General features: G+C 38.3%; 1 protein-coding gene and 1 pseudogene across 2 annotated transcripts; one reads left to right on the top strand and one right to left on the bottom strand.

The window, feature by feature from the left end:
- Window positions 1-7,264: 7,264 nt before the first annotated feature.
- PDIA4 (protein disulfide isomerase family A member 4) lies at window positions 7,265-24,788 on the bottom strand. The gene is made up of 10 exons (XM_081933720.1): window positions 24,352-24,788; window positions 22,627-22,777; window positions 21,451-21,656; window positions 20,088-20,226; window positions 14,214-14,419; window positions 13,968-14,126; window positions 9,729-9,880; window positions 8,952-9,108; window positions 8,633-8,866; window positions 7,265-7,825 (listed from the first exon to the last, which is right to left on the bottom strand). Exons 1-10 carry the CDS (start codon window positions 24,434-24,436, stop codon window positions 7,410-7,412), a joined length of 1,905 nt encoding a protein of 634 aa, XP_081789846.1. The 5' UTR covers window positions 24,437-24,788; the 3' UTR covers window positions 7,265-7,409.
- On the top strand, window positions 18,747-19,504 carry LOC309381792 (CCR4-NOT transcription complex subunit 9-like; annotated as a pseudogene). Its single transcript has one exon. The product of its transcript is annotated as a CCR4-NOT transcription complex subunit 9-like (transcript).
- Window positions 24,789-25,295: the final 507 nt, after the last annotated feature.

The following is a 25,295-nucleotide window of genomic DNA, read 5'->3' as shown; positions in this document are numbered from 1 at the left end:
TCTACCACATATGATAGTACAAACAAACTAGATGTCTGATGGCATTTCCAATATTTTGCAGATTTATCCTTAAACATCTTTGCTAATCTTGAGGGTGGAAAATGGCATCTATAAAATTTTTTATAAAGATTTTCTTTGTATCTAGTAGACATGTTAATATATAATTTCTATCCCATAATTTCTGCCATTTATCTAACTCAATTGGATAACCAAAGTTTTTAGCCCATACTAGCATTTCCCTTTTATTTGTTCCTCTTCCATGTTAATATTTAACAAATAGTTATATATTTTGTTTATTAATTTTTCATCTGTCCTCTTTTCATCTGATCTAATTCTCTTAATTCTTTATAGAAACCATAGATTTATCATCCTTCTCTTATCTAGATTGTATCTGCACATATGACCACCATATCTCAATCCCTTGATCACTTAATTCCTGTTTAATTTTAAGTTCCCCCTTTTCATTTAAGATATCTTTATATCTAATAATATTCAAACAATTTGGATAAATCAGTGCCTCCATTGTGGAGAGCCAGACCGGTATTTTCAAACAATGCTGTTCTTTAATTTTCTCCTATTGGAAGAAATATCTTTCTGGGTTCAGTTCCAAATAGGAAAAAAGACACTGAATTCATGGAAGGTGTTTGGAAAGAAGGTTTATTGATGAACAGGATCACATGGCTTGAGATTCTGGGCAAAAAAAAAAAAAGGCAGATAGGCTGAGAGTGCCTGGGTTTTATGCCCTCTGTTGGGCTTTGAATTTGAGCTTGCATCCTGATTGGTTGTCAGACTCCCATGGGGCCATGCAGGGGTAACTTTGTAAATTGTCTTTTGAATCCCAGGCTTGGTTGACTCTTGCTGGGTGATGATGTAATGAAATGGCTTTGAGCAATTCCTACTATGGCTCTTTCTGAAGGAGATAGATCTTTGTTATGTAGAATAGACTGGCCCAGGCCTTAATGGCCCATTGACAAAAGTGAGTGTGTATATGTGAGTTTCTGCCTCCCTTTTAGGGGAAATATACTGCCCTTTTAATATTTCCTAGAATATCTTTTTCCTAAGAGAAGGGTGGGTGCTAACTTTCTACATTCCCATACTAATAATAGTGCATCATATAATGATAATAATAATAGTGCATAATATAATGTCCTAATGTAATGTATTTTGAAATAGCTATGTATTTTGTTTTTTACATACCATAAAAAAGCATGCCCCTCGAAGGCAATAGTCTTTGTGCCTCAATCCAATCCATTCTTTCACCCAAGTAAGTATCGAAGCTTGGTAGTACATTTATTGCATCTTTTGAATGATGGGTAAATGTAGTTTATCTTTATGTGTCTATTGATGATTGATATTTCTGAATGCCAAACTTCCAAGAATTCCCTAGCATTTTTAGATTTAGCTTGGTCAAGAAGAAAAAAACATGTTCCCACCAACACTGGCAGGAAAAGTTACTGTATATAAAGAAAAACCAAACCTGATACTCCCTAGCACTGAAAGTACCTAGTTGCATGTTGACATTTCTGCAAACAAATAACCAAGCTCAGAGAGCACCAAGGATATTACAGTTCAACCCTAAGATAAGGATATTTTCTTCTGCTGTTAGAAATATTTTAATGTGCTTAAATCATTATGTTGAGCAAAACTGTGGCTTGTTAGCCTTTGAGTCAGCACAAAGTCAAACACTGTAATCTGTCAATATTTTAGAGATTAGCATTAAACGTTTAGTGAAATACGTGGATCAGGTTAGTCAAGTCCCACCCCGCAATTAAATATAGTCATCATTGATATTAATATAATTCCAAAGTATATTATTTCACATGAAGATCACAATTGATTAGCATAAACTTAAATTTTAAAAAACATTTCATCTTACAATTTGTGGAGTATTACCAAATCACAGTGACAATATCTTCCAGTAGTCACATTTCGTAGGATGTACAAATCAGTCATGATTGAGTTCAAATTCATATTTCGAAGGTAGCAAAACTCTATGGAATTAAGATGAGATTTAATCCAATAAAAGCTTTAACAATAATCTATCATGGCAAACACTAAACAGATCTGCAGTTTTTCATTGTTTTAACAGAATGGGATGAAAAAGGCAGGAATGGTTGACACTTTAAATGGCACTTTAGATGACACTTTATATGGCCTTGTTTTAGCCAGAAACCTTTTCAAGACATTTTTTAAATTCTTCCCCGTGTTAACAATGGGCATGAGAGAAGACAAGTGGCCCCCAAAGTGTCCACCAAACAGCCTATTAAATGGCTGGACAGAACTACTACAAAGATGTTTTCTAGAAATAAAGAAATAAAAACTTTATTAAAGACCAAACTATTTACTATCCTCAGATTACTTCTCTGTAATCTTGATTAACAAGATTATTCTGTAAATAATGTGCTATGTGCCATTTATTTGCTGTTTTTTTTCATAAAAAAAGGTTTAGGTATGTGTATTATCAGAGTATCTGTAGTATACCATGCAAGAAATATTATGCATCATATAGTAAGGAGAAAGAGAGAACCCATCCATTATTCATCAACCAAGAACAAAAGAATGGTTTATCTTCCATGATACCTGAGGTCTGTTGAGTCCTCCCAACGGGAGAAGGAAACGGAGTGAATTCTATATTATATACCAAAGAAACTACAGTTTGAGCAGTATTTTTCAGCAAAATAGCCAATATTATCCATTAAACTGCCGTAACAAGAAATATGGTAACATTTATTTATACCAATTTACACATATGTGTAGCAGCCGCTAAAAAACCTACAGAACGGCAGCATTCAGATATCCATTACAGCTGTTCTTCGTAGTTTCGGGGCTGGGACTATCTCGCTGTTATATTTTTGCATATTGGTTTCCCATCATGCATGAGGGTATGAAACAAAGGATTCATATGCAAGTTTATATATGGTTCAAAATGCGTTTGCCTTGTTATGTTGGCTAATTGTATTTAAATGTATCTATTGTATCGTATTTTTTTTAAAAGACAGTTTGTAATACAATTTCACCCTATCTTGAAAAATAACAAAATAAGAGATATATAAATAGAAAGTGTCTTTAAGTGAAATCCTGACTGGTCCGAGAGTAGTGGATAATTTCAATTTCAATTGATTGTTCACCGTCAGTTACAGATTGATCTGATCTCCTTGTTCTCTCTTTCTCCCTTTCCCACTACTGCCCTTGACTAGTCTTTTGATTTACCACAATTATATGTGTTCAATTCTCCAATAACCTATCTGCAAATGCACCAAGGGTGTAAATTCTTTTGTGTAAGGTTTAGCTGCCTTTAAATTGTTTCGTTTGCTTCAGTTACTGAAAGATCATAAATTTGTAATTTCAGATACAAAAAAATAATTTGTAAATGTAATACATGGCACCTATATTTGAGTACAGATTTTATCTTTTACTTAAGTTTTCTTATGTTAATTAAAAAGGTTGTGGTTAATACTATTCCTGACTAGCATAGCATAGTTGAGCAGGAAATAATGATGACAGTTCCAGCTATAATCAGAGCCAAGGATTTACAATTGACTCTAAATGGTTTCAGAAGGGTATTTGTATAGGTGCCCTAAGCAACTGTATGTATGTATGTATGTATGTATGTATGTATGTATGTATGTATGTATGTATGTATGTATGTTCCTACGTTGGTTGTGTGAAATCAAAATTTAAGACCCAAACCAAGTAATCAAGGCTCATCTCAGTGTTTTTATTAAATAATTCTTATTTGAGGGACTCTGTTCCAAAGGAATTGTGGGAGACACACCCCTGAGACAAAGAGATATACAAGTTGTCCTCAACTTACAACCATTTGTTTCATGCCAAAAGTTTTCACACTTATGAAACAAGTTTCCTTATGGTCATATGATCAAAATCTGGGCACTTGAAAACAGCATTATATTTGCACTCCTGGAATCATATGATCACTGTAATCTTCTGGCCAGCTTTCGACATAAAGAGTCAAAGGAGAAAACCAGATTTGCTTAACAACCACATGATTCCCTTAATAATTGCAATGATTCACTGTGGAAAAAACGGTCACAAAATGGGGCACAACTCACTTAACCATTGTCTTACTTAGAATCAGAAATTTGGGCTCCGTTGTGGTTTAAGTTGAAGACTACCTGTAGTATTACAGCATTTTTTTCATTGATGCTGTCTAATGGAGATTATTGTTTCAATCAAAATAAGGGGGTTATGGGTAGAAATAACATACTATATATAACACTGGAAGAAACTGAAGATTTACTAAGCTCTGGCTTTCAATCTATTTTCCCCCACAAAAAATAAAAGGCCTATGAATAATCAAACCTGTCAGAAACACAGAATACTACCTTGTTGTGTCTAAACCAGATGCAAACCTTAAGAGAAAATTCAGTTTGCATCTCTCTACCTGTTTGTGAGGATTTCCAAAATTCTATAGCTAAAGCATGGTGAATATGTCCTCAAGTTAAGCTTGATTCCTGATGTCTGCAGTTCTCTTGGCTTTCTTGAATATGGCTTGTTGGATTTTTTTTAACTTCCCAGACTAGCTAATAGGAGTTCCCAGGCTTGTCCCCATGTAATGAGTACTCAGGGCTTAATATTGTAAATTATCTAAGACTATATACATCACCAGGATTTCCCTGAAAAAAAGATATCAGATTGAAATATGAGGAATCACATTAGTTGATACTGTTCTTTTGCCTCAAGCTTAGTCATTCCATACTCTCCTTATAACACATACAGTATCTAACTTCCAGAGAGCATCACAAGAATTAGTTTGTTCAAAAACTTTAAGTGTTTTTCAGGTTCTTTTGTCTTCAGTTCTTAACAAATTCAGCTATTATTTATAATATTCCAAATTTATTGGATTCTCTTATGTTTGTACAGAAAAGGGTTGTAAAAAACTGCATTTTGTTGGAGATATAAGGGTAATTCTTCTTTAAAACATGGATTTCTACAAGGATCTGTTTGTAGATGTAATGTTATGAGTTCTAGTGGGAAAAGTAGGGAATTATATAAATATGACTGTACAAGAAAAGTTAAAATTTTTACATGACAATATCCTTTTGAACTACATAGCTAGTACTTGAAATTTGACAACATAAATTGATTCATTACTATGATCAAAAGACTTAAATTGCAGCATTAGGAAGACAAAGATATGGCCCCTTCATTCAATGGGTTGAGGATCTGATTGCACTTTATATAAGTGGACTGCCTAAAGATGTAAACTTTCTATGAACAAATAAAATGAAATAGGGGGTTCATTTATTAAAAAAACATAGGTTAAAAAATGAAAAGCAAAGATAAAACTTAAAGAGAATCATTTCACTTTGGTAGAAAATCCTTCAGAACACTGACATCTGTAGTCTTTGATGCATAGTTGAAGATAGAAAAGCACAATATATTGTCTTTCCCTCACTCCAATTTCTGCTTGACTTTCAGTCAGATATAGATTGCTGAAGAGCATAAAAGCTTTCCGATTATGTTGTGATACTTTGGATGATTACATTATATGCTGCTTCAGACAACAATATTTTATCAAGTACACAAAATTATATATTAGAAATGTTTTTGTTATTTTTTCAATTTTTAAAAGTGCTTGCTAAAATTTAGTTTTGTTCTTTATACTCCTGGTTTTATTTTTTCTAAAAATGTATCAGATTACTTATTTTTTTATGAAGCTGAGTAGTGAGAGCAATTAACTAGTGGGACAGCTCGCCTTCAGAAGTTGTGGGTGCGCCATCATTGAAGGCTTTTAAGAAAAGACTGGACAGCCGTTTGAAATGGTATAGGCCAGTGATGGCTAACCTTTTTGGGATCATGTGCCCAAAGCAGGAAGAGCGCAGTGGGTGTGTGCGCACGTGTACACACCCATAATGCTATGTGTGCAACCCCCACCCCCACTTTTGGCCCACGAAGGATCCATTTTTCACCCTCCACAGGCTCCACAGGCTTTCTAGGAGCCTGGGGAGGGCAAAAACAGCCTCTCCTGCTCCCCGGACATCCTTCCGAGGCTTCCTTGAAGGCTCTGGAGGGCGAAAAATGGCTGTACAGGCAACCCGGAAGTCACTGTACCCGAACTTCCAGGTTGCTTGTATGGTTGTTATTTGCTCTCGGGAGCCTTCCCCGAAGCCTCCAGAGGGCGAAGAACGGCCCTACGGGCAACCCAGAAGTGACTTCCGTTTTGTCTGTAGGGCCATTTTTCGCACTCCGGAGCCTTCAGGGAAGCCTCCGGAGCGCAAAAAATGCTCCAACGCACAAACCAGAGGTCCGTTCCCTGAAGTCTCCAGAGGGTGAAAAACAGCCGAAAAGGAGCTGACAGGGCAATGCCTCATGTGTTCTAACAAATGGCTCCGCATGCCACCTGTGGCATAAGGCATGCCATACGTTCGCCATCATGGGTATAGACCCTCCTGCTTCAACAGGGGTTGAACTAGACCTCCAAAGTCCTTTTCAACTCTGTTATTCTGTTACACTATTAAGACTACAAGAATGGAGTTACTACTGTGACTTAATGTGCCATCACAGAACTTTTGTTCACAAAATGTAGGTTTTAATTTCTAACAACAAAATTCAACAAATATCCAGATTAATGTCTTTTACAGGATACTAGGGTGTTGATTTATAAAGATGAAAAAATTAGTCCGTAAATATACAACTGAAGAGAATGCACTGGTTTCCCATGTTTTAAATATTTCCTTTTGGATATAGCCTGCAATATACACTATATAGCCAAAAGTATTTGCTCACAACTGAGTCTGATTATGTGGATGGGTGAGTGAATATTTTTGGCAATATAGTGTATGAGTTTCACTCAAACATCTGATAAGTTATTATGTAATGGTATTTTACTGTCATTAAGCAATAATTATGAACAAACATCTTGTAACCTTAGAATTGCTATTATCTTGTAACAATTGTAACAAATTGTAACAAATTGCACAAGAAGTATGAATGTAGGTGATCACTTGTTAAGACACTGTTGATATCTAAAATTTGTTTTGTACAGATACAGAAAGTATAAGACCAGGATAGAAATTAGTTCATTTATTGAATTATTGATATTGCTATGTGTTTGGCCATGTGCATTTATATTCATATCATCTTCTTTCCATTAAGAAATCACGTGGAATTAGAAGAAACATTGATTTGGTTGGGAAAGTTTCTTTGTTTTCATGTAGAGAGAAAAGAATTGAGAACGTGAGTCACAAAAATGGATTTGTCTTAGATCAAAACTGTTAAACTAATAAAATTTCACATCAAAAAGTGAAGGTTCAAATTTGCTTTATAATACAAAAATCTCATACTGCAATGTTTTCCCACCTCAAACCCTCTTTGTTCCAGATGCTGCACTGCTCCTCCACTTCCAGTAAGTTAGCATTGACTTTTTTTTAATCTGAAAAATGTTCTATTTAAAGTTCATCTTTTATTGCGCTTAATTTGGTGGCATGTTCTTCAACAAATTTGCTCAAGTTCTCCAAATCTCTTTCCCCAATTTCATATTTAATTGGATTCTTCTTGCTGTTGCTGGGAGCAAAATAGATCGTGGGGAAACCTTCCACCTTATAACTGTCATTTGTGACATCATTAGCAGTTGCGTCCATTTTAGCAATTATTACATTTTTCTGATTTTTGTATTTTTTACCCAATTCCATATAGATGGGCTCTAGTTTCTTGCAATGCCCACACCAGGGAGCGTAGAATTCTATAAGAACATCTGAATTTGGATCCATTACTATGGATTCAAACGTTTTACCAACTACAATCTTCACTGGGCCTTTGTTATTTTTTGGTATTGGCTGCGATTTCACAATGGGTTTTAGTTTACCTACAAAGGAAATAGAAAAGCATTGTTATACCAATACCACACCCATGCTATTCCCACTTGCAAAATTACAGTCCCCAGATAAGCTGTTCCATGCTAATATTTTTTACTGGTTCTTTAAATCGAACGCAAAACACTTTTTCCTGATCATCAGACTACACAGGTGTTCCTCAACTCATGACCAATCACTTAGCAATCATTCAAAGTTAGGACACAATACTGCATTCTACTTACCATCCAACTTTAAAGTTATGACTCCTACAGTGCCCCCCATCCCCGCTCACACTTTCTCCCCACATCCTGCCCTGCTGGGTTCCCGCAGGTATTCAACCTGCTTTTCTACCCACCAGTTCCACATAGTCCTCTCCACCCACTGCCACCAATTACTCACTTAGTTTTTACTGTAGAACTCCTTCTGGAAAGGCCAGAGATTGCATTAGGGAAAAATAGCAAACTGGTCCTTTCCTAGGCCAGGTAGTCTGTGCCAGGAAATAAGGCCCATTTTTGAAGCAGCCTGCAAACATTATCTAGCAACAAAGCCTAGGTTACCAAGCAACAGAGAAGCTTGCTGTTCTTCCACAGTGCCTTTCTTTCTAGCCCAGCTACTCTAGAAGCTGTGATGGAAATGAAGCTGGGAAGAGCTTTGTTGCACCTTCATTTTCCCTCTTGCAGCTTCTGGCCTTCCTTTCTAGCCTAGGCATGAAGAAGCTGCAGGGGAAAAAAGATGGGAATTCTTTGTCCCATCTTTGTTTCCTTTGCAGCTTCTAGTATGTGGGTACGCAACTGTATACTAAATCCAAGACCATTTACCTTTTTTGAATGACAAAACAAATTCTCTAAGTATATCAGAATCAAATTCTTCTGGTTCCATGGCATATTTTTTACCAGCTTCATCAAATATGGCAACATTAACATCTTCTCCACTGTCAACCAATCCCAAATCTTTTATTTCTGAAGAGTAGTCTTCTTCATCAGCAATTGCAAAAGTGTATTCTGGAAAGTCCTTAGCCACCTCTAAAACTTTATTTCTCCAATACTGGGTAGCTGGAAGTACCAACAGACCATTTATAGATTAGTAGATGATATTGCACTAAATATTTTAAGAAAATTACTTTATAGTTATACCTACCAACACGATAGTCAAAGCTGAAGTCTACCATATAGTAGACAACTATTAAGGGCTTCTTAGCATATCTCTTAGCATCATTAGCAGTCTTGCGATGACCAACAAGAGGTAGGGCATGTTTCACCACATGGTTTTTCACTTCTGCAACATCAGTAGATTCCTGTTTACAGCAACAAAAACTTACTTCATTACTTTGTAATGAAGCTTATTACAAGAGGCTTAATTATGCAGAATATTCATACCCAAATCCTAACAGAGATATATTTATATTTTATAAATATAAATCATCCCATACAAATATAGAGTTAAACTTAAATTAATCAGAAGTGTAGTTCAAGAAACAACTACTGAAAATGAGTGGGCTTTCAAACTTTTCTGAAAGCACATTAAGGAATTTCATTAAAGTTCATGCCAAAATTGAGGATTAAAGGCCATAAAATATTTTATGATTTGCACTGACTACATTAAATATTCTGGATTTCATGATTTGTGAACATTCGCGTATGTTTATATGCATACATGCAAAGCAGCGCATAACTTCATTTAAGTTTACGATTGCAGGTATAGAATCCCATTAGATGTTTGCATCCAGCTTCACAAGGTCAAACATAAGAAAGACCAACATGAAACATGCGTTATTTGCAGGCTGGATCAGCTGAAATAAGTACTTCTATAGTTATAAAAAGTAATCTGGAACACAACAAATCGGGGAATTCACAAACACCTGTGAAAGGAATAAGTCAGATCTGATTCTAATATGGACTTATCATATTTACTCACTTTTATATCCAAAATAAGTATTGAGGCCTCATATTTCGATTGAAATTTTTCAGGCTGCATGATCACCAGTTTTGCAGGGTCTACTTTCAGGAACTTTGATATTTCATTGCTAAAACTATGGTAGAATTTGTAATCTTCTCTCAAGCTGTTAGCTGAAAAGGAAAACCCAAAACATTAGGGAAAAATGCTAAAGAAAAATTAGGAGTTTCTGAGTTTGAAAAATTTGAATACTTTGCACATTATTGTCTTTTTCCAGGATTTATTAAAAGTTTGACAATATGCAGAAAGTTTACAATGAAACCTTTTGCTACATTTATCTTATTTTAATTTCTGTTCTGCATTAGGTTTACTATTTCAGGTCTGAAGTTCCACATTATGATATTATCAAAGCTTTAATTAGGATAAGTAAAACAATTAATTAAAATATTAATAAATAAAATATAATTAAAATTTAAAATAATTAAAAATAATTAAGAACCAGTGTGATCTGGTTTTTAAGGCACCAAGCTAAAAACCAGGAGACTGCAAATTCTACTCCCACTTTAGGCATGAAAACCAGTTGTCTTCTATCCCAACTCACAGGATTGCTGTGGGCAAAGAGGAGGAGGAGGGAGTATTAGATATGTTTGATATCTTGAGTTGTTTATAACAAAGTGGGATATATAGGTAGTCATCGACTTAATAACTACAATGGAGCCCAACATTCCTATTGCTAAGTGACTCATTTGTTAATTGAGTTTTTCCCCATTTTACGGCATTTCTTGCCACAGTTATTAATCACTGCCACTTGTGAAGTTAGTTAACACAGCTGTTAAGTCAATCTGGTTTCCTCATTGACTTTGCTTGTCAGAAAGTTGCAAAAAGTGATCACATGATCCCAGGACACTGCAACCATCATAAATATGAACCAGTTGTCAAGCTTCTGCATTTTTGTTACATGACAATGGAATACTGCAAAAGTTGTAACTGTGAACAATTATCATAAACCACTTTTTTCAGTGCTGTTGTAACTTTGAATGGTCACTAAATGAATTGTTGCAAGTTGAGGAGTATCTGTAATTGAATGAATAAATAAATCCAATGGTGGGATTCAGCTGATTTGCACCAGTTCGGGAGAACCAGTAGCTAACTTTCCTAGCAGTTCGGCGAACCGGCTGTTGGAAGAAATCTCCTTCCAACAGTCTTTTGTTTTTCCCACCTTATGGAATTAAATCCTGTCGGGAAGGGGATATTCTGGTGTGCCTCTGTGTGTTGTTTCTAGCCTAATCCTGCTTATCTTTATTGCCCTGCTTAAGTGTTTTCTGAAATTGCCTGTGGTTTTACATTGTAACAACTGTTAATAATTCTTGACAGTAAGCCCAGACTTTCTATAGCCTGGGCGGCTTTTCTGGAATCTTTTTCCTTTGCTGGTACTTTTATTCGGGGCTTGACTTTATTAAAGGGGAAGAGTTGTTTTAAGCTTTTTACACTGCTTTAGTGGTTCCTGGCATTGTCCTTTTGGGGTATACTTCTAACACAGCTGAATCCTCTCCCAGCCATTCCTTGCCTCCTCCGTCCCCAATTAAGGGTGGAAGGGGGTAATTGTGGGCCTCTTTCTTTCCTGCATCAGTAATCATCTCTAAATGGCTAGTCTTTGGTTTTTTTGTTACAAAAAAAAAAAGGCTTCAGGAGGCTTCCCCCTCCCCCCCAAAACTGATGGGAAAGCAATGAGTTAATTTTTTTAAACCATCACTGCCTACCTGATTGAATTAAGCAATGCTGCCTAGAAAAAAAATCTTTTTCAAACTGGATCTTTCTCTCTTCCCCCAATGTGATTTTTTCCTTAAATCTGGATGATTTCCTTAGGATATTTTGTGAGGTGGGTGAGACCAGCTGGTATCTTTAAGTGGTGCAAATGGATCTAAGGATTGCTTCTCCTGGGCGGGAAAGGGTGCTTTGTCTATTCACTGAGCACAGGAGTCTCTTGTTTATGTGAATTCTTCAGTCATCCAGGTCGTGGTGTCCCAAAGGTGTTTTTTTCAAGAGACAACAGTTGCCTCTTGAAAAAAACATATTTGGGACAGGAGTCTCTTGCATTGTTTCGGAGTGGCCAAGGCACATGCTTGCTCACTGTTAGCAAGATTAAAAAAAAATAGGTAGACATATGTATCCTCCCTCCAATTTGTTTTAGTTTTCTCTTGTGATAATAAAGCTTAGTAACATGGCACCAGGCTTGAAGTTTATTTAGATATTTGTGGCATGTACTAATTTTATTGTGATCCTGGCGAACTTGGGAGGACAGAGACTTGAACCTGGGTCCTCTATATACTTTGTTAATTTGTCTCATTAGCTTGACATTTTGTAGCCCAACTATGCCCACCCACTTTCTGGAGAGCTTAAATGACCTCTCTGCTAAAGGGTTTTTGAGCAAGAGTTGGCTGCTAATAGTTAGCGTTGCATTTTAACTATTTTAATTCCTCAAGGTGCTCTAGCACACTGCATGATTTGTAAACTACAGGTTGCAGGTATTGCTGATGAAAAGGAAGGTATTCTGACAGAATAGTTTAGGTTTCCATGATGACTGTGACTGTAACTGATCGTCAATGTGTATTCCCCCATTTCTAATCTAATGCTTGGTATTTAGGGCAGTCTTTTGCAAGCAAAGAAGCTTTTGGTATTTTTTCACAGGTAATCCTTTACTTACAACAGTTCATTTAGTGGTCATTCATAGTTACAATGACACTGAAAAAAGTGACTGGGAAATATGAGAATTTATTCAGTGGTGTGATTCAAATAATTTAACAACCGGTTCTTTGCCCTAACGACCAGCTGGGTAGGCATAACTGGATAGTCATGTGACTGGGTGGGCATGGCCAACTCAACATCACTCATGTTGGGCGCCACGTCTCACCAGGACACGCTACACCATGCCTCATCCCTTCCCTCCCAGTCACTCCTGGTCACACCCGGCATCTCCCTGACTTACGACCACAATTGAGCCCAAAATTTATGTTGTTAAGTGAGAAATTTATTAAGTGAATTTTGCCCCATTTCACGACTTTTTTTGCCACCTTTGTTAAGTGAAGTGAACAACTGCAGTTGTTAAATTAGTAACATGGCTGTTAAATGAATCTGGCCTCCCTGTTGACTTCACTTGTTAGAAGGTTGCAAAAGGGGATCACATGATCCTGGGAGACTACAACCGTCATAAATGTGAGACAGTTGTCAACCATCTGAATTTTGATCATGTGACCATGGGGATGATGCAATGGTTGTTAAGTAAGAAAAACGGTCATAATTCTCTGCATTTGTTTAAATCCATACCTAGTTCTGTGTCTTTCCTGCCTGCTCCTTTATCTCATTTTTTCCCAATATGTGCACAGTATTATGTTTTTCTTTGAAGAAGACATGAAAATTACCGTATTTTTTGGAGTATAAGATGCACCCTTTTTCCTCAAAAAAGAGGCTGAAAATCTGGGTGCATCTTATACAGCATTTTTTGCCTCCCGAAGCCCCGCCCCTTCACCAAAATGGCCGTGCATACCTTATGGAGGCTTCAAGAGTGCTTCTGGGGGCTGGGGAGGGCAGAAATGAGTAAGAAATGGGCCATTGTTTGCCCCCCCAGCCCCCACCAACACTCTATAAGCCTCCATAAGGCTATGCATGCATTTTTTTTGGCGAAAAACCTATCTACCTACCTACTCTCTCTCCCTCCCTCCCTACTGTATTTCTCTCTCTCTTTCCCTCTATCTACCTACCTACTCTCTCTCTCTCCCTACTGTATTTCTCTCTCTCTCTCTATCCCTCTACCTACCTACCTACCCCCTCTCTCTCCCTACCTACCCTCTCTCCCTACCTACCTACTGTATTTCTCTCTCTCTCTCCTCCTCCCTCTATCGATCTACCTACTCTCTTTCTCCCTCCCTACCTACTGTATTTCTCTCTCTCTCTCTCCATCTACCTACCTACTTTTTTTAAAAAAATTGCCTCTTCAAAATCTTGGTGCGTCTTATACTCCGAAAAATACAGTATGTTGCCCCATTTTATTAAAGCAGCAACAAATTATTAACTGAAGTGACAGTCCTTTGAGAATTACGCCGCACTGCAATTATAAAAGATTAAGACTATATGGTATTATTTAATTTTCATATTTACAATTTGTTTTTCTATTACTCTGCCTTCACAGAAACTTTTACAAAGTAATTTCTATGTGCTAACACTGAACAATATTTGCAACCTTATAATAAAAGAAAAATGTACCTGCATCTTGATAGAGATGATAGGCTGCATCTTGGCTTTCTTTAAAAACACCAATAATAATAACATCATCTCCATCTTTCAGAAATTCTTGTACTTGTTTAATGGACTGTATTTGTTTGGATGGAGGGCCACTCTGTTCTATCATGTAATCAACAATCCCTGAAAACAAAAATAGTATCTTATTATTGTCTAGAAAAGCATCTATTTAGTATCATCTTATGACTGCAAAAACAAAGTTCACCATACCATACTTTTCTCTTGGCCCATTGTAGACAAAAGGTTTGCCCTTGCGGAAGATCTTAAGATAAGGGTATCCAGACACATCAAATCTCTTTGCAAGTTCTGTTTCAGCAATAGCGTCAACTTTTGCTAGAGGGATAGGAGGAATACGCTTGCTAAGCTCCTTAGCTGCTTTTTCATATTCTGGAGCTAATCTTTTACAATGCCCACACCTATATCAGAAGAAAGGCAGAAAGAGATTAAAAAGAGAAGTTCTGTTTAAAAAGTTCCCAAAAGTTTTCTGTGAATTTTTTAAGCACAATGACAAGAAAAAAAAGCATTTCAAGTGAAAGATGAAACAAGGTTTTCTTCATTTTTAAAAGGAAAAATGTTACTGTTATCTTTTTATGTAAACGTTTTTTAAATGTATATTTTGATATAATAGTGTTGCAAATTATTATTTTACATAGCGGTTTGCAATTATCGTGGGTGTAAATATACACAGTATTTATGGAAGTGTTATGTATGTTGCCTTTTGTTGCCATGTTATTTCACATCTACCTTGAAGAAGCCACAACCTTCGGACTGAAATAGTGCATATTTATATTACACATGGCATCTGATGAAATATGTATTATCATACATTTATACAAGCTATATCCCTAAATCGAGGGGGTAAAGGCTACATGTTTTTTCCCACAAATAAGTTAAATGTCTTGAATACGCAGATTTCTTCTATTTCACATTTTTATTAATTTATCAAAATATAAAATGCAAAAAGAAATTCAAAAAAATTAATAGAAAACTAGGAGGAGGAAGGAAAAGAGAAAAAAAATGATGTAAAGAAGAAAAAGCAAAGAAAAAGTCACCAACTTCCAACTCTTTAAGCACAGTAGATAACATTACATCCTCAACTTTTTACTTTTACACAATATATAGTAGCCATTTCTATAACAAATCTATCCAATTAGCAAACATAAGATCATTTTTTTTTATTACAAGCACAAAATCTGGAAGTAATTTCCATATAGAAACAAAGTTAAATATATTCTCTTCTTTGGATAAAAGAATCAATTTGACCATCTCTGCCTCTTGCTGTGGGGAATAATATATGTTTCCATTTACTCATTGCTCTTTATCATAATTTATATTAAGAGAATTCCCTATATTATTTCATTTTTTTTAACCCTAAAGGGAGAAAACACTTTTTCTAGTTTTGATATTTTACAAACTTTAAAAATTACTCAAATATTATATTTGAGGGATATAATCCCTCAAAGGAAGGGAAAAAACCCTTCATTTTAAACTCAGAACCAAAAACTACATTAGAACTTTTATTCAATTATATTCATCACATATAAGTACAATTAACTCCATTTAGTTAGTTTACCAGCCCTCTTGGACTCAGGCTGCCCCAGGTACCTGGTGAGCATGGCCCCAGTGGAGAAATTGGGGATCTGAATTGAAACAACTGAAGGTCCCAGGTCCCAGTGGCATTTTGAGAGATGGATGGATCTGTTGCAGGGGGCATCCCAGCAACATTAAACACTGAGCCGGTAGAAATGCGGATGGGGGCCCATGTCAAGACTCTTAAGCATTGTAGTGGCTCCCGGGATGGAACAAGATTTGGTGCTGGGATTAGCCTGACTCAGGAGAGAGAAGTATGTAGTGGAGTACCCCAAGGCTGTTTTAGGCCCTTCAACATCTTCATCAATGATTTGGATGAGGGAATAAATGGGGAACTCATCAAATTTGCAGATGACACCATGCTGGCAGGAATAGCCAACACTCCAAAAGATAGGCTTAAGATATAGAAGGATCTTGACAAACTTGAACATTGGGCACTATCTAATAAAATGAAATTCAATGGTGAAAAGAGTAAGGTTCTACATTTAGGCAAGAAAAACAAAATGCACAGGTACATTATAGGTCAATTATGGTGAACCTATGGCCCGCGTACCACAGGTGGCACGTGGAGCCATTTGTCAGGGCAGCGAGATGCACGCTGGCCAGCTGAGTTCACCCTTTTTTAAAGCCATTTTTCGCCCTCCCCAGGCTCCAGAGCCTTTATAGGAGACTGGGGAGGGCAAAAAGAGCCTCCCCCACCCCCCTGGAGGCCCTCCGGAGGCTTCATGAGCTTCCCTGAAGCCTCCGGAGCACAAAAAACTGGCCCTACGGACAAACCGGGAACGGGAACGGACTTCCGTTTTGCTCGGAGGGTTATTTTGACTGCTCAGGCGGCTTCAGGGAAGCGTCCTGAAAGTCCCTCAAGCCTTTGGAGCGCTCAAAACGACCCTCTGAGCAAACCGGAAGTCACTTCTGTTTTGCTCAGAGGTTTATTTTGACTGTTCCGGAGGCTTCAGGGAAGCGTCCTGAAGCTCCCTCAAGCCTTCGGAGCGCTCAAAACGACCCTCCGAACAAACCGGGAGTCACTTCCGGTTTTCTCGGAGGTTCGTTTTGACTGCTCCGGAGGCTTCAGGGAAGCGTCCTGAAGCTCCCTCAAGCCTTCGGAGCGCTCAAAACGACCCTCCGAACAAACCGGGAGTCACTTCCGGTTTTCTCGGAGGTTCGTTTTGACTGCTCCGGAGGCTTCGGGGGGGGGGGGGGGGAGGAGGCTGTTTTCGCCCTCCCCAGGCTCCTATAAAGCCTCTGGAGCCTGGGGAGGGCAAAAAAAGCATGAAAAAAGTGGGGGGAAGCTCCTGTAGTGCGCGCATGCGCACTGGGGGGAGCACATTACATTATGGGTGCGGCACGCCCGCACATGACCCCCCTGCGCTCCCATTTATGGCACCCGAGCCAAAAATTTGCCATCACTGGTTTAAGTTATGAAAAAGATGAATAGTTTTAAATAAATGAATAAATTACTTTTTTAAAAGGCAGGTTTCAGTGAAACTCATACATATAATATTTAGGCTCACCACTGAAATTGGGAATGAAAGCCTGTGGCTCCACGTCTCATGATCTTCTTCCCCGTCTCGGTTCTGTGGGTGAGAGGTGCTGCTGATGTGTGGCAGCGGCGGGGGAGTCGGGGCACTGCCCACCGAGCAGCGCAACCCACAGCTAGCCCAGGAGCAGTAGCTGCTGCCGCCATCACTCGCTACCACTCAGGCAGGAGGCTGGGCATCAAGTGGGATGCAGAGGGGGTGTGGCGACAGCGATGGCAGCCGAGCAGGGGGAACGCTTTGTCAAAATGTGATATCTCACATATCATGACGTAGAGAATAGTAAGCTGCAATAAATCATATATATATCTCCAGCTATCCATGCTGATGTTTGCTGTGCTTAATAACCCTTCTGTTTTCCCAGTCTAAGATAGATTTATCAAGGGAAATGCAACTATCTTTTTCCATTTGGTTTTGCTCATTTTGTCATACGCTCATATAGTTGGGAGTGGAGGTGGAAAAGAACAGCTGTAGTGGCTTCATTACCACTTGCCTTCTCTGCAATTTCAATGTCATCTTGGGACAGAAAACTGATTAGTTAACTCCATGGTCAAAAGTCCCCTCGATACAACTAACTAAGGGGATTGTTAATTCAACTCTATGAAAACTATGTCTGCTTAGGGATAAATCTTATCTGTCCAGGGACTAAATGGATGAACAGATTCCTTTTGGAATCCACTCATTCCACTGGTCAATCAAGCTAGTCACATGGACAATAGCTTAGAGTTACATCCAAGAGATTGCAGAGGGGAATTTATTTCTCTTCTCCTTCTTCATTCTGTCTGCAATCACCTGGGATCTCCTAATCCGGGATATGGGAACGCTTTGGTGGGCGCTGAGGGGAGGAAGGAATGAAGGAGGCTGCAGGCAGGGTCATTTGCCTTGGTTAGGCTATCTCGTTTCATGAGGCAGATGGAGAACGAAAGGAAATAGCCTGGCCAAGGCAAATGAGCCTGCCCTGCAGCCTCCTTCATTCACACACGTTTGGGCAATGGGGGGGAGGCTTTCTGAAAAGCTCCCCCCCCCCGCCCACTGCCTGAATGTGTGAATGAAGGAGGCTGCAGGGCAAGCTCATTTGCCTCGGCTAGGCTATCTCCTTTCGTGAGGCAGATGGAGAATGCAGCGTTGGCAGCAGCACGTTGCTGGGCAGCGGGCAGGGAGGAGGGCATAGCGCTGCTGCCCTTGCCCCTGGGGCTCTTCTTGTGGGGCATGCTGACTGGCACTGCTTCAGTGCTCCCTAGCTGCTGGCTCCTCCATGAGCAGCCCGGCTCCCAGCGCTGCCAGCATCACGTCTGATGCCCGTCCTTAGCAGCACGGTCAGTCTTTTTTGGGGGGGGGGCGGGAATCCCCAGAACCAGGTTGCCCAGGACCCTGAAGAGGTCTGCGGGGGGCTGCAGTGGCTGCAAAGCACACCATGAGGGGCAGAAGTCCCTGAACCCAGTGGGGCAATGCAGCTCCAACAGCCCTCACTTAGGATTTCCCTCTTCCTCCACCCAGCCCTCCTTTGCTTAGGCTTCTTCGTCAAGCTGCTGCTTTTGGGGCTAATGGGGCTTGGGTTTCCTGCCCGACAGCCCCCGCCGCTTCTGGACGTCTATTGCAGTTGCGAGAAGCCGAGGAGATGGTGAAGGTTCTTGGTGCTCTGGAAAACGGCGAAAGCGGCTGGGAGAGGCGCGTGGCTTGGTTTAGTCTCCTTGGACAATCACAGCAGCCCCAAGCCACTGATCTCGGTGTTTTTCGTATCAGGGCATGCTGCAAGAGGGAGGGAGTGAAGACCTTTTCTGGCCGGCACAAAATCTGGTCAGCTTTCCTTGCTGTACATATCCCTCTTTTCTTGTATCCCTTCTTCCACACTGTCAGCAAGATTCATCCCTTTGAATATCTGTGACAAATCTCGGAGTAGTTGGGGCGCTTGTGAAAACAGATGAACAAGAAGTTATCGATTTCCTACTAACAACTAAAATTATCTCTTTGTGTTTGCGCATCATAGAGTCTGGCAGTGAGCTTTCCAAAATGGTTGCTACTTTTATTCTACAGAAGATCATATTCATTAAACGATACAGGATTGTCATACATCTGTCAGACTTATGAGCGATTTTCTAATGTTGCAATGATACTGGATAAAATGGTCTTGCAACTTTCCAAGGAGCCTTGTGCAAGCTGCTGAAACATGTGGTCTGTTGTTACCTTTGCCTTTCCGATAATCCAAGGGCATGGAAAGCCCTCAGGCAGTGCCTTCCTGATCAGCTGAAAAATACCACCTTTGAACATGTTCTGAAGGATAACACCACTACCTAGTATTGGCTAGCCCAGCTGGTCAAAAATCTCCAGGAAGGCCAAATCACTGACCCCAGGGGTAGCCCCCTTCATCCACAATGACAGCCAAGGAAGTGGTAGAACCCAGGAGGAAAGAGCTCAGGTTTACAGAGAGCCAGGAATCAATGACCTCTTCCAAATCCTGTCAGCAATGCATGGACAGCTCCACTAGACTGTCAGCAGTCACTTGGATGGCAGGCCGTTTCTATACTTCTCACTATACTATAACTTCTCACTATGTCTTAGAGAATTAAGACACCAACAAACACAGTTGGGACAAAGAATTGTCTTTGTTTCGTGCAGAAACTTCAGACTCCATTTGACTTTACTGAAACCAGTTTCTCTCAGTAAAAATACTTTTGATTCAATTCAATGGATCCAAGAGTTTGCTTTCCTGAATGGGCTGACTGGGGCAAGCCTAACAGTACAGCTTTGAAATATTAGCTGTTTAAAGTTTTTCGGTGTATAATTCAGCTGTTTTTTTTAAAAGCTGCAGAATTTTAAAATTTAAACAAACTACTTACCATGATGTAAGTGACCATGAAAACAATGTCTATGAAGAGCAAACTTGTGCTGGCTTTTGATGTTCTGCCAAAGGAGGGAAACAGTTATGACATGTATGATAAAATATTCTGCTTTTTCTTACCATGGAGCATAGAATTCAACTAGAATTATGTCTGCTTCATTCACTGTTTCATCAAAGTTCTCTTTTGTTAAAACCAATGTAGCTTCAGGAGGAGGGACCCATTCAGGTTGTGAAACTTCTTTTACTTTAGCCACAATTTCTAAAAACACAATATGAAGAAACTCATTTTTATTTCTAATTAGCAAAATTTGTATCAGTTTAACAAGTGTAATTATAACAAAAAGACAACTGTTCACTACAGATAATTTGGAAATGTATCTTATTCCAGAATAGAAAAGTCTGGGACATTTTAATTAGATCAGATTTCTAGCTGAACAAATACTTCAGCAAAGGTGAAACTGACAATGAAAATCAAACTTGTATCTATTTATGAAACTGTTTTGCCATCGGTTTTTGAATCAGGCAAAATGTGAGAGAACTGGCTTTTATCAAGCAAAAATCAAACCATAATAAATATCATTTGGACATCTATTATTGCTATTATCATCTTTGCAATCATTTCTTTTTTAGATGATTGGAAAACTGACTAATAGGTCCTGGTCAAATACAAAACACACTATAGCAGTGATGGTGAACTTTTTCAACACAGTGCCCAAACTGGATCACATGTGCGCGTGCACACTGCAGCCCCGGAAACTCAAAGACCAGCTGGTCAGTGTGCATGAATGCGCTAGCCACCTGATCTTCCAGTTTCCGCCGTGCACATCTGTGCCAGCCAGCTGGTCTTCACACGTGTTGGACTGCTGGAAACCCAAGGACTCCATCGCCAGCTGCAGAAGAGCAGCTGGCGATGGAGCGCATGCCCAGAGAGGGCTCTGCGTGCCACCTTTGGCACGAGTGCCATAGGTTCGCCATCACGGCAGTATAGGAAAAAAAGCATGCAAATAAATTCTTATCCTGAACCAATATCTCATTCTAGATTTTCAAAATTGTAATATAATTGTATGGAAAAATAAAATACTCTTCCCAGACTTGTTTGTAAAATTAATAAGTGACTACTTGGTGGCACTATAATGGAACATTTTCAGCAAATATAGGTTATGCTATAGGAATCCTTTGTACACATAATGATGAAGCAAAGCACCTGGGACATCCTCTTTCCAGGTTTTGTCAGAGACAATAAAGATTTACTTAGTGCAAATATAGTTTGTATATCTTCTTCTGGGACACTAAAGAAGCATGTCCTTTACAGGATTCTTAGAAGCACAGAAAAATGTTCATATTCCTTGTGCATCTTCTAGCAAATCTACCCCTGTAATAAATAAAATAACACACTGCCTTCTTTTAGTTTTTTTTAATAATCAAGGAAATCTTGTGCATTTGGAATAAATTTTACCTTGTGCCTAAATAACCTACTACCTACCAGTTTCTGTTCTTGATCCATCATAATCAATTGGTTGTCCTTTCTTCAGAATTTTGATGGTGGGGTAACCACTAACATCAAAACGACTTGACAAACTAGAGGCTAATGTAGCATCTATTTTGGCAACAGGAATAGGTGGATCATTTTCTTTTAATGTTTTGGCTATTTTTTCATATTCTGGAACAAACTGCTTACAGTGCCCACACCTAAAGAAAATGAGAGAGTTTGTTGCTTCTACACAAAATTTAGAAATTTTAGATTAAGGACAGAGGCAATTTTATCTTAATACTATGTTTAGCAAGATAGCACTCTGATCAAATAAAAGGAAAGAATGAAATTGGTGTGAGAGATAAGTAATTAGAAAGATAAGGATCATTGGTAGACTTCAATGTCATGGGCCCAACACAAATGAAACTGCCCAAATATATGTGACAATATTTATTTCTCTTTTTTCTAAAGACACCTATGCAGACTCAGACAATAAATACATAAAACCAAAATCTAACATATTGTCAACCTGACTTTTGGGGATTTTTTTTTCATAGGATAGGAACCCCCACTAATCTCATCTCTCATAAGCTAGAATTCATAACAACTTGAAGAGGAATATACTAGATATTCTGGTCCTAGTTTAATAAGGCAGTTGTTTAAAAACTTGAGAATCAAATCACAGGATTTTAAAAACCAAAGTCTCTGAAATATACCCAGCTGCTTACTGACTCTCACCCATCCACATATAGGCTAAGATATTTTAAACAGCAATATGGTATTCATTTAACTACCATATGTAGTTATACTAGTGCTGAAAATAGCCATTTATGACCGGTCCTTACACTTACTATTGCAGCATCTGTGTGGTTATGTGATCAAAATTCGGATACCTCACAAGCAGCACGTATTTTTGATTGTTACAGCATTCCAGGTTCATGGTGATCATTATTTACAACCACCCCAGATGCCATCAACAAGCAAAGTCAATGGGGAAGCCAGATATGATTCACTTAATAACTGTTGTGATTTTCTTAATCATAGCAAAACAAAGTTTTAAAATTTGGTAAAAGTCACTTAACTATATCACTTAGCAATCTAAGTTCCAATTGCAACTATGGTCTTAAGTGAAGGACTAATAATAAACCTGAAAAGATGAAAATGAAGAAGCAAAAGCATCATGCTTACCAGGGAGCATAAAACTCCAGAAGTACAGTATCTTTGCCTTCAACAAAACTGTCAAAGTTTGCATCATTCAGCACTAAAACACCGTTTTCTTCTTCTACTTCTGAACTGTCTTCTTCATCATCATCATCAATTTCCTCACTGGCAACAGAATCTAATTTAAAGGAATACAGATTTCTCATATCTGTAAATTCTGAATTACAATGCACATGAAATGCACTACCAACTTATTTTTGCAATACCCAAATGTTTAGAATGGATCATAAGAGATACTGCAAACAAATATCACACATATCTTTTCCCCAACCATAGTTTTTCAAAATTTCAAGTATACAGTGGTATTCTTCATGAAGTTTTGCACAGCTTCTGAATCTCTAATGCTGAAGCTCAGTATTTCCTGATTGTTGCTACCTTAGAATTTTATTAAAAATCTGGAAAGCATTAATTTTATCTAATATTTGGTAATTATGCACTTTTACATGAAGTTTAGTACAGAATAAGTGCAAAATATAACAGTCTTTTGGTGGAGGAAATTATGAAACCAGGGTTTCATAACCCATAGAACAAACTGCACATCAAAAACGTTGGTCACTTTCTAAAGTAGGGAATCTGTCATTTTACATGTTTTAACCTACAACTTCCACAATTAGTATTAATAGCTGAAACTTCTTCAGGAAGATCAACACATTACGAGGCTAAATTATTGATGAAATATTTCATTAACAAATATGCCTTCAGATAATGCATCTGAACAAATTTTCCAAAGATTCAAAATTCAAACTGGTAAAACAGGGTTTTCAGCTTTTTGGGAAGAATTATGAGTTCAACAGATTTTAAACTAATTTTAAATCCTTCCAAAATAGTTTTAAAAGGCTGTTTCAGGCTCAAACAATCTCTTCAAAATTCAAAACCATATTCCACATTTCTAAATCCAATTTATCATTAATATTTGAAAAGAAAAACAAACTCCAGTCTACCATAGTCATAGCCTATCTTGACAAATACTTACAAAACTGTTTTTCATGTCTTTCAAGTTTTTTTAAATAATACTTCACAAATCACAATAAAGATTCATTCTGACCCCTTGAACAGATGAAATTGGACACAATGTTGGAAAGAATTGGGGGGAAAAGAAATATTTACTAGTTTAAATCAATATACATTCCATCTCCAATTGCAATTTGCCTTAGTAAAGTGAACTAATTATAGGGTTAGCAGATTTAATTACATATGGCTAAATCAATATAATTTAAAGAAAACAAACACACCATCCCAAGAGAGATCTAATTTGTATGCCACAACAATTAACCAGCATATTCTAGCATAAACCTACTTATTATATACAGCAGAGAATTTTGTTTCTATTGCATGCAAGAGCTGAGGCAGTTAGGTATGTAGATGTGCGTTCTGTCCTTGTTTTCTTTCTACATTCACACACAAGCACAAAAGGACAGTCATAACGTAGTAATGACTATCTGGTATGCTTTGCAACTGTTTTTCCTGCTTGTGGATGTCAATTTGAATTTGAGATCTCTTACATGAAAAAAATATAGGTTTTCTGTATTTAAAATAAAAAGCTAGTGCTTTTTTCATGTGCATACTCTAAAAAGGCTATGGGGACAAGAAAAAGATGAAATATTCCATTGGCTGGAAGAGAGAATTACTCAGCCAAGTAAATTCTCAGCCTAGAGAAAGGTGTTTTATTCTGTTCTCGACATAAACACTTACCTCCCTCTTCTTGGCATCTGGCTAGTAAAGCAAGCTGCGCCAGTGCTAGGATAAGCGTTAGCAGGAACACTCTTCTGACATTCATTGCAGCAACAACGTCCTCTTTGGAGTCCAATTCTTCTCAGCAACACGCCTCCCTCTCGCTCTTCCCTTAAGAAAAGAAAGCCTCTTCTTCCCAGAAGGCGAATTTACAGGAAGTCGTGCGCCTTGATTGGCTATTAAAATAGTGAGACTCCTGAATAGTCAACCAATCCAAGAGCGACGTATGTTGAAAGGAATTAAAGTTGTGGAAGAAGTGACTATCAGCTGGAGGGTGTGTGTGTTTCAATTTCTGAAAATGGAACGTCCCCGCGCTTGTATCCCCTACGGCGAATCTTCTCTCTGCAAGAAGAAGGTGTGGCAGCACACACAAAAGAAAGCCCAGTGAAATGTATCACTGTATGCCCAGTTTGTGCGAATTTTTTTAAAAAACTACAAAACTCTACTGAGGTGCCTCTCACGGATTGGCTCCCCTGGAAACTACCAATCAAGACTTGCCACTCGTTTGAAAAGGCAAACAAATGCTGGGGTGGAGCAAAAGAAAAGCGGACAAAGAAAATGGGGGCGTGGTGGTGTGGGGCTCAATTAGGCTGACAGGGAAGACACTTATCGCTGTTGGATTGGTCTGTCTGAGGAACAGAAATAGTCATAGGCCGGGTGAGCCGTGGACGCTTAGGTTGGTCCACGTCAGTTGAGCAAATGGGTTGGTTCTAATTAAATACTTTCTTGAAGTAGTATTAAGGCCTTGAAGTAGCCTTGGTAAGAACAACATAAGCGTTAAGGTTATTAGACAGCAGAATAGAGTCGTGTAACTATTAGCTTTTATTATTTCACAGACTTATTGCATAATTTTAGATGGAAATAATACTATTAATATTCAGGAATGAGACGTTTGTCTTTTAATA

Source organism: Natrix helvetica, assembly GCF_964273705.1.
Source record: "Natrix helvetica genome assembly, chromosome: Z".
NCBI lineage: Eukaryota > Metazoa > Chordata > Lepidosauria > Squamata > Natricidae > Natrix > Natrix helvetica.
The sequence above is the reverse complement of the archived record's forward strand: the minus strand, read 5'-3'. Positions and strand labels throughout refer to the sequence as shown.

Bases quoted from the DNA above. Each gene is read 5' to 3' on its own strand.
- PDIA4 (XM_081933720.1), bottom strand. From the start codon at position 24,436: ATGAATGTCAGAAGAGTGTTCCTGCTAACGCTTATCCTAGCACTGGCG. The intron at 20,227-21,450 runs GTAGGTAGTAGG...TTGTGTTTTTAG, and splicing joins TGGATCAAGAACAGAAACTG to AAATTGTGGCTAAAGTAAAA. The intron at 7,826-8,632 runs GTAAATGGTCTT...TTTCCTTTGTAG, and splicing joins TGTTTTGTCATTCAAAAAAG to GTAAACTAAAACCCATTGTG.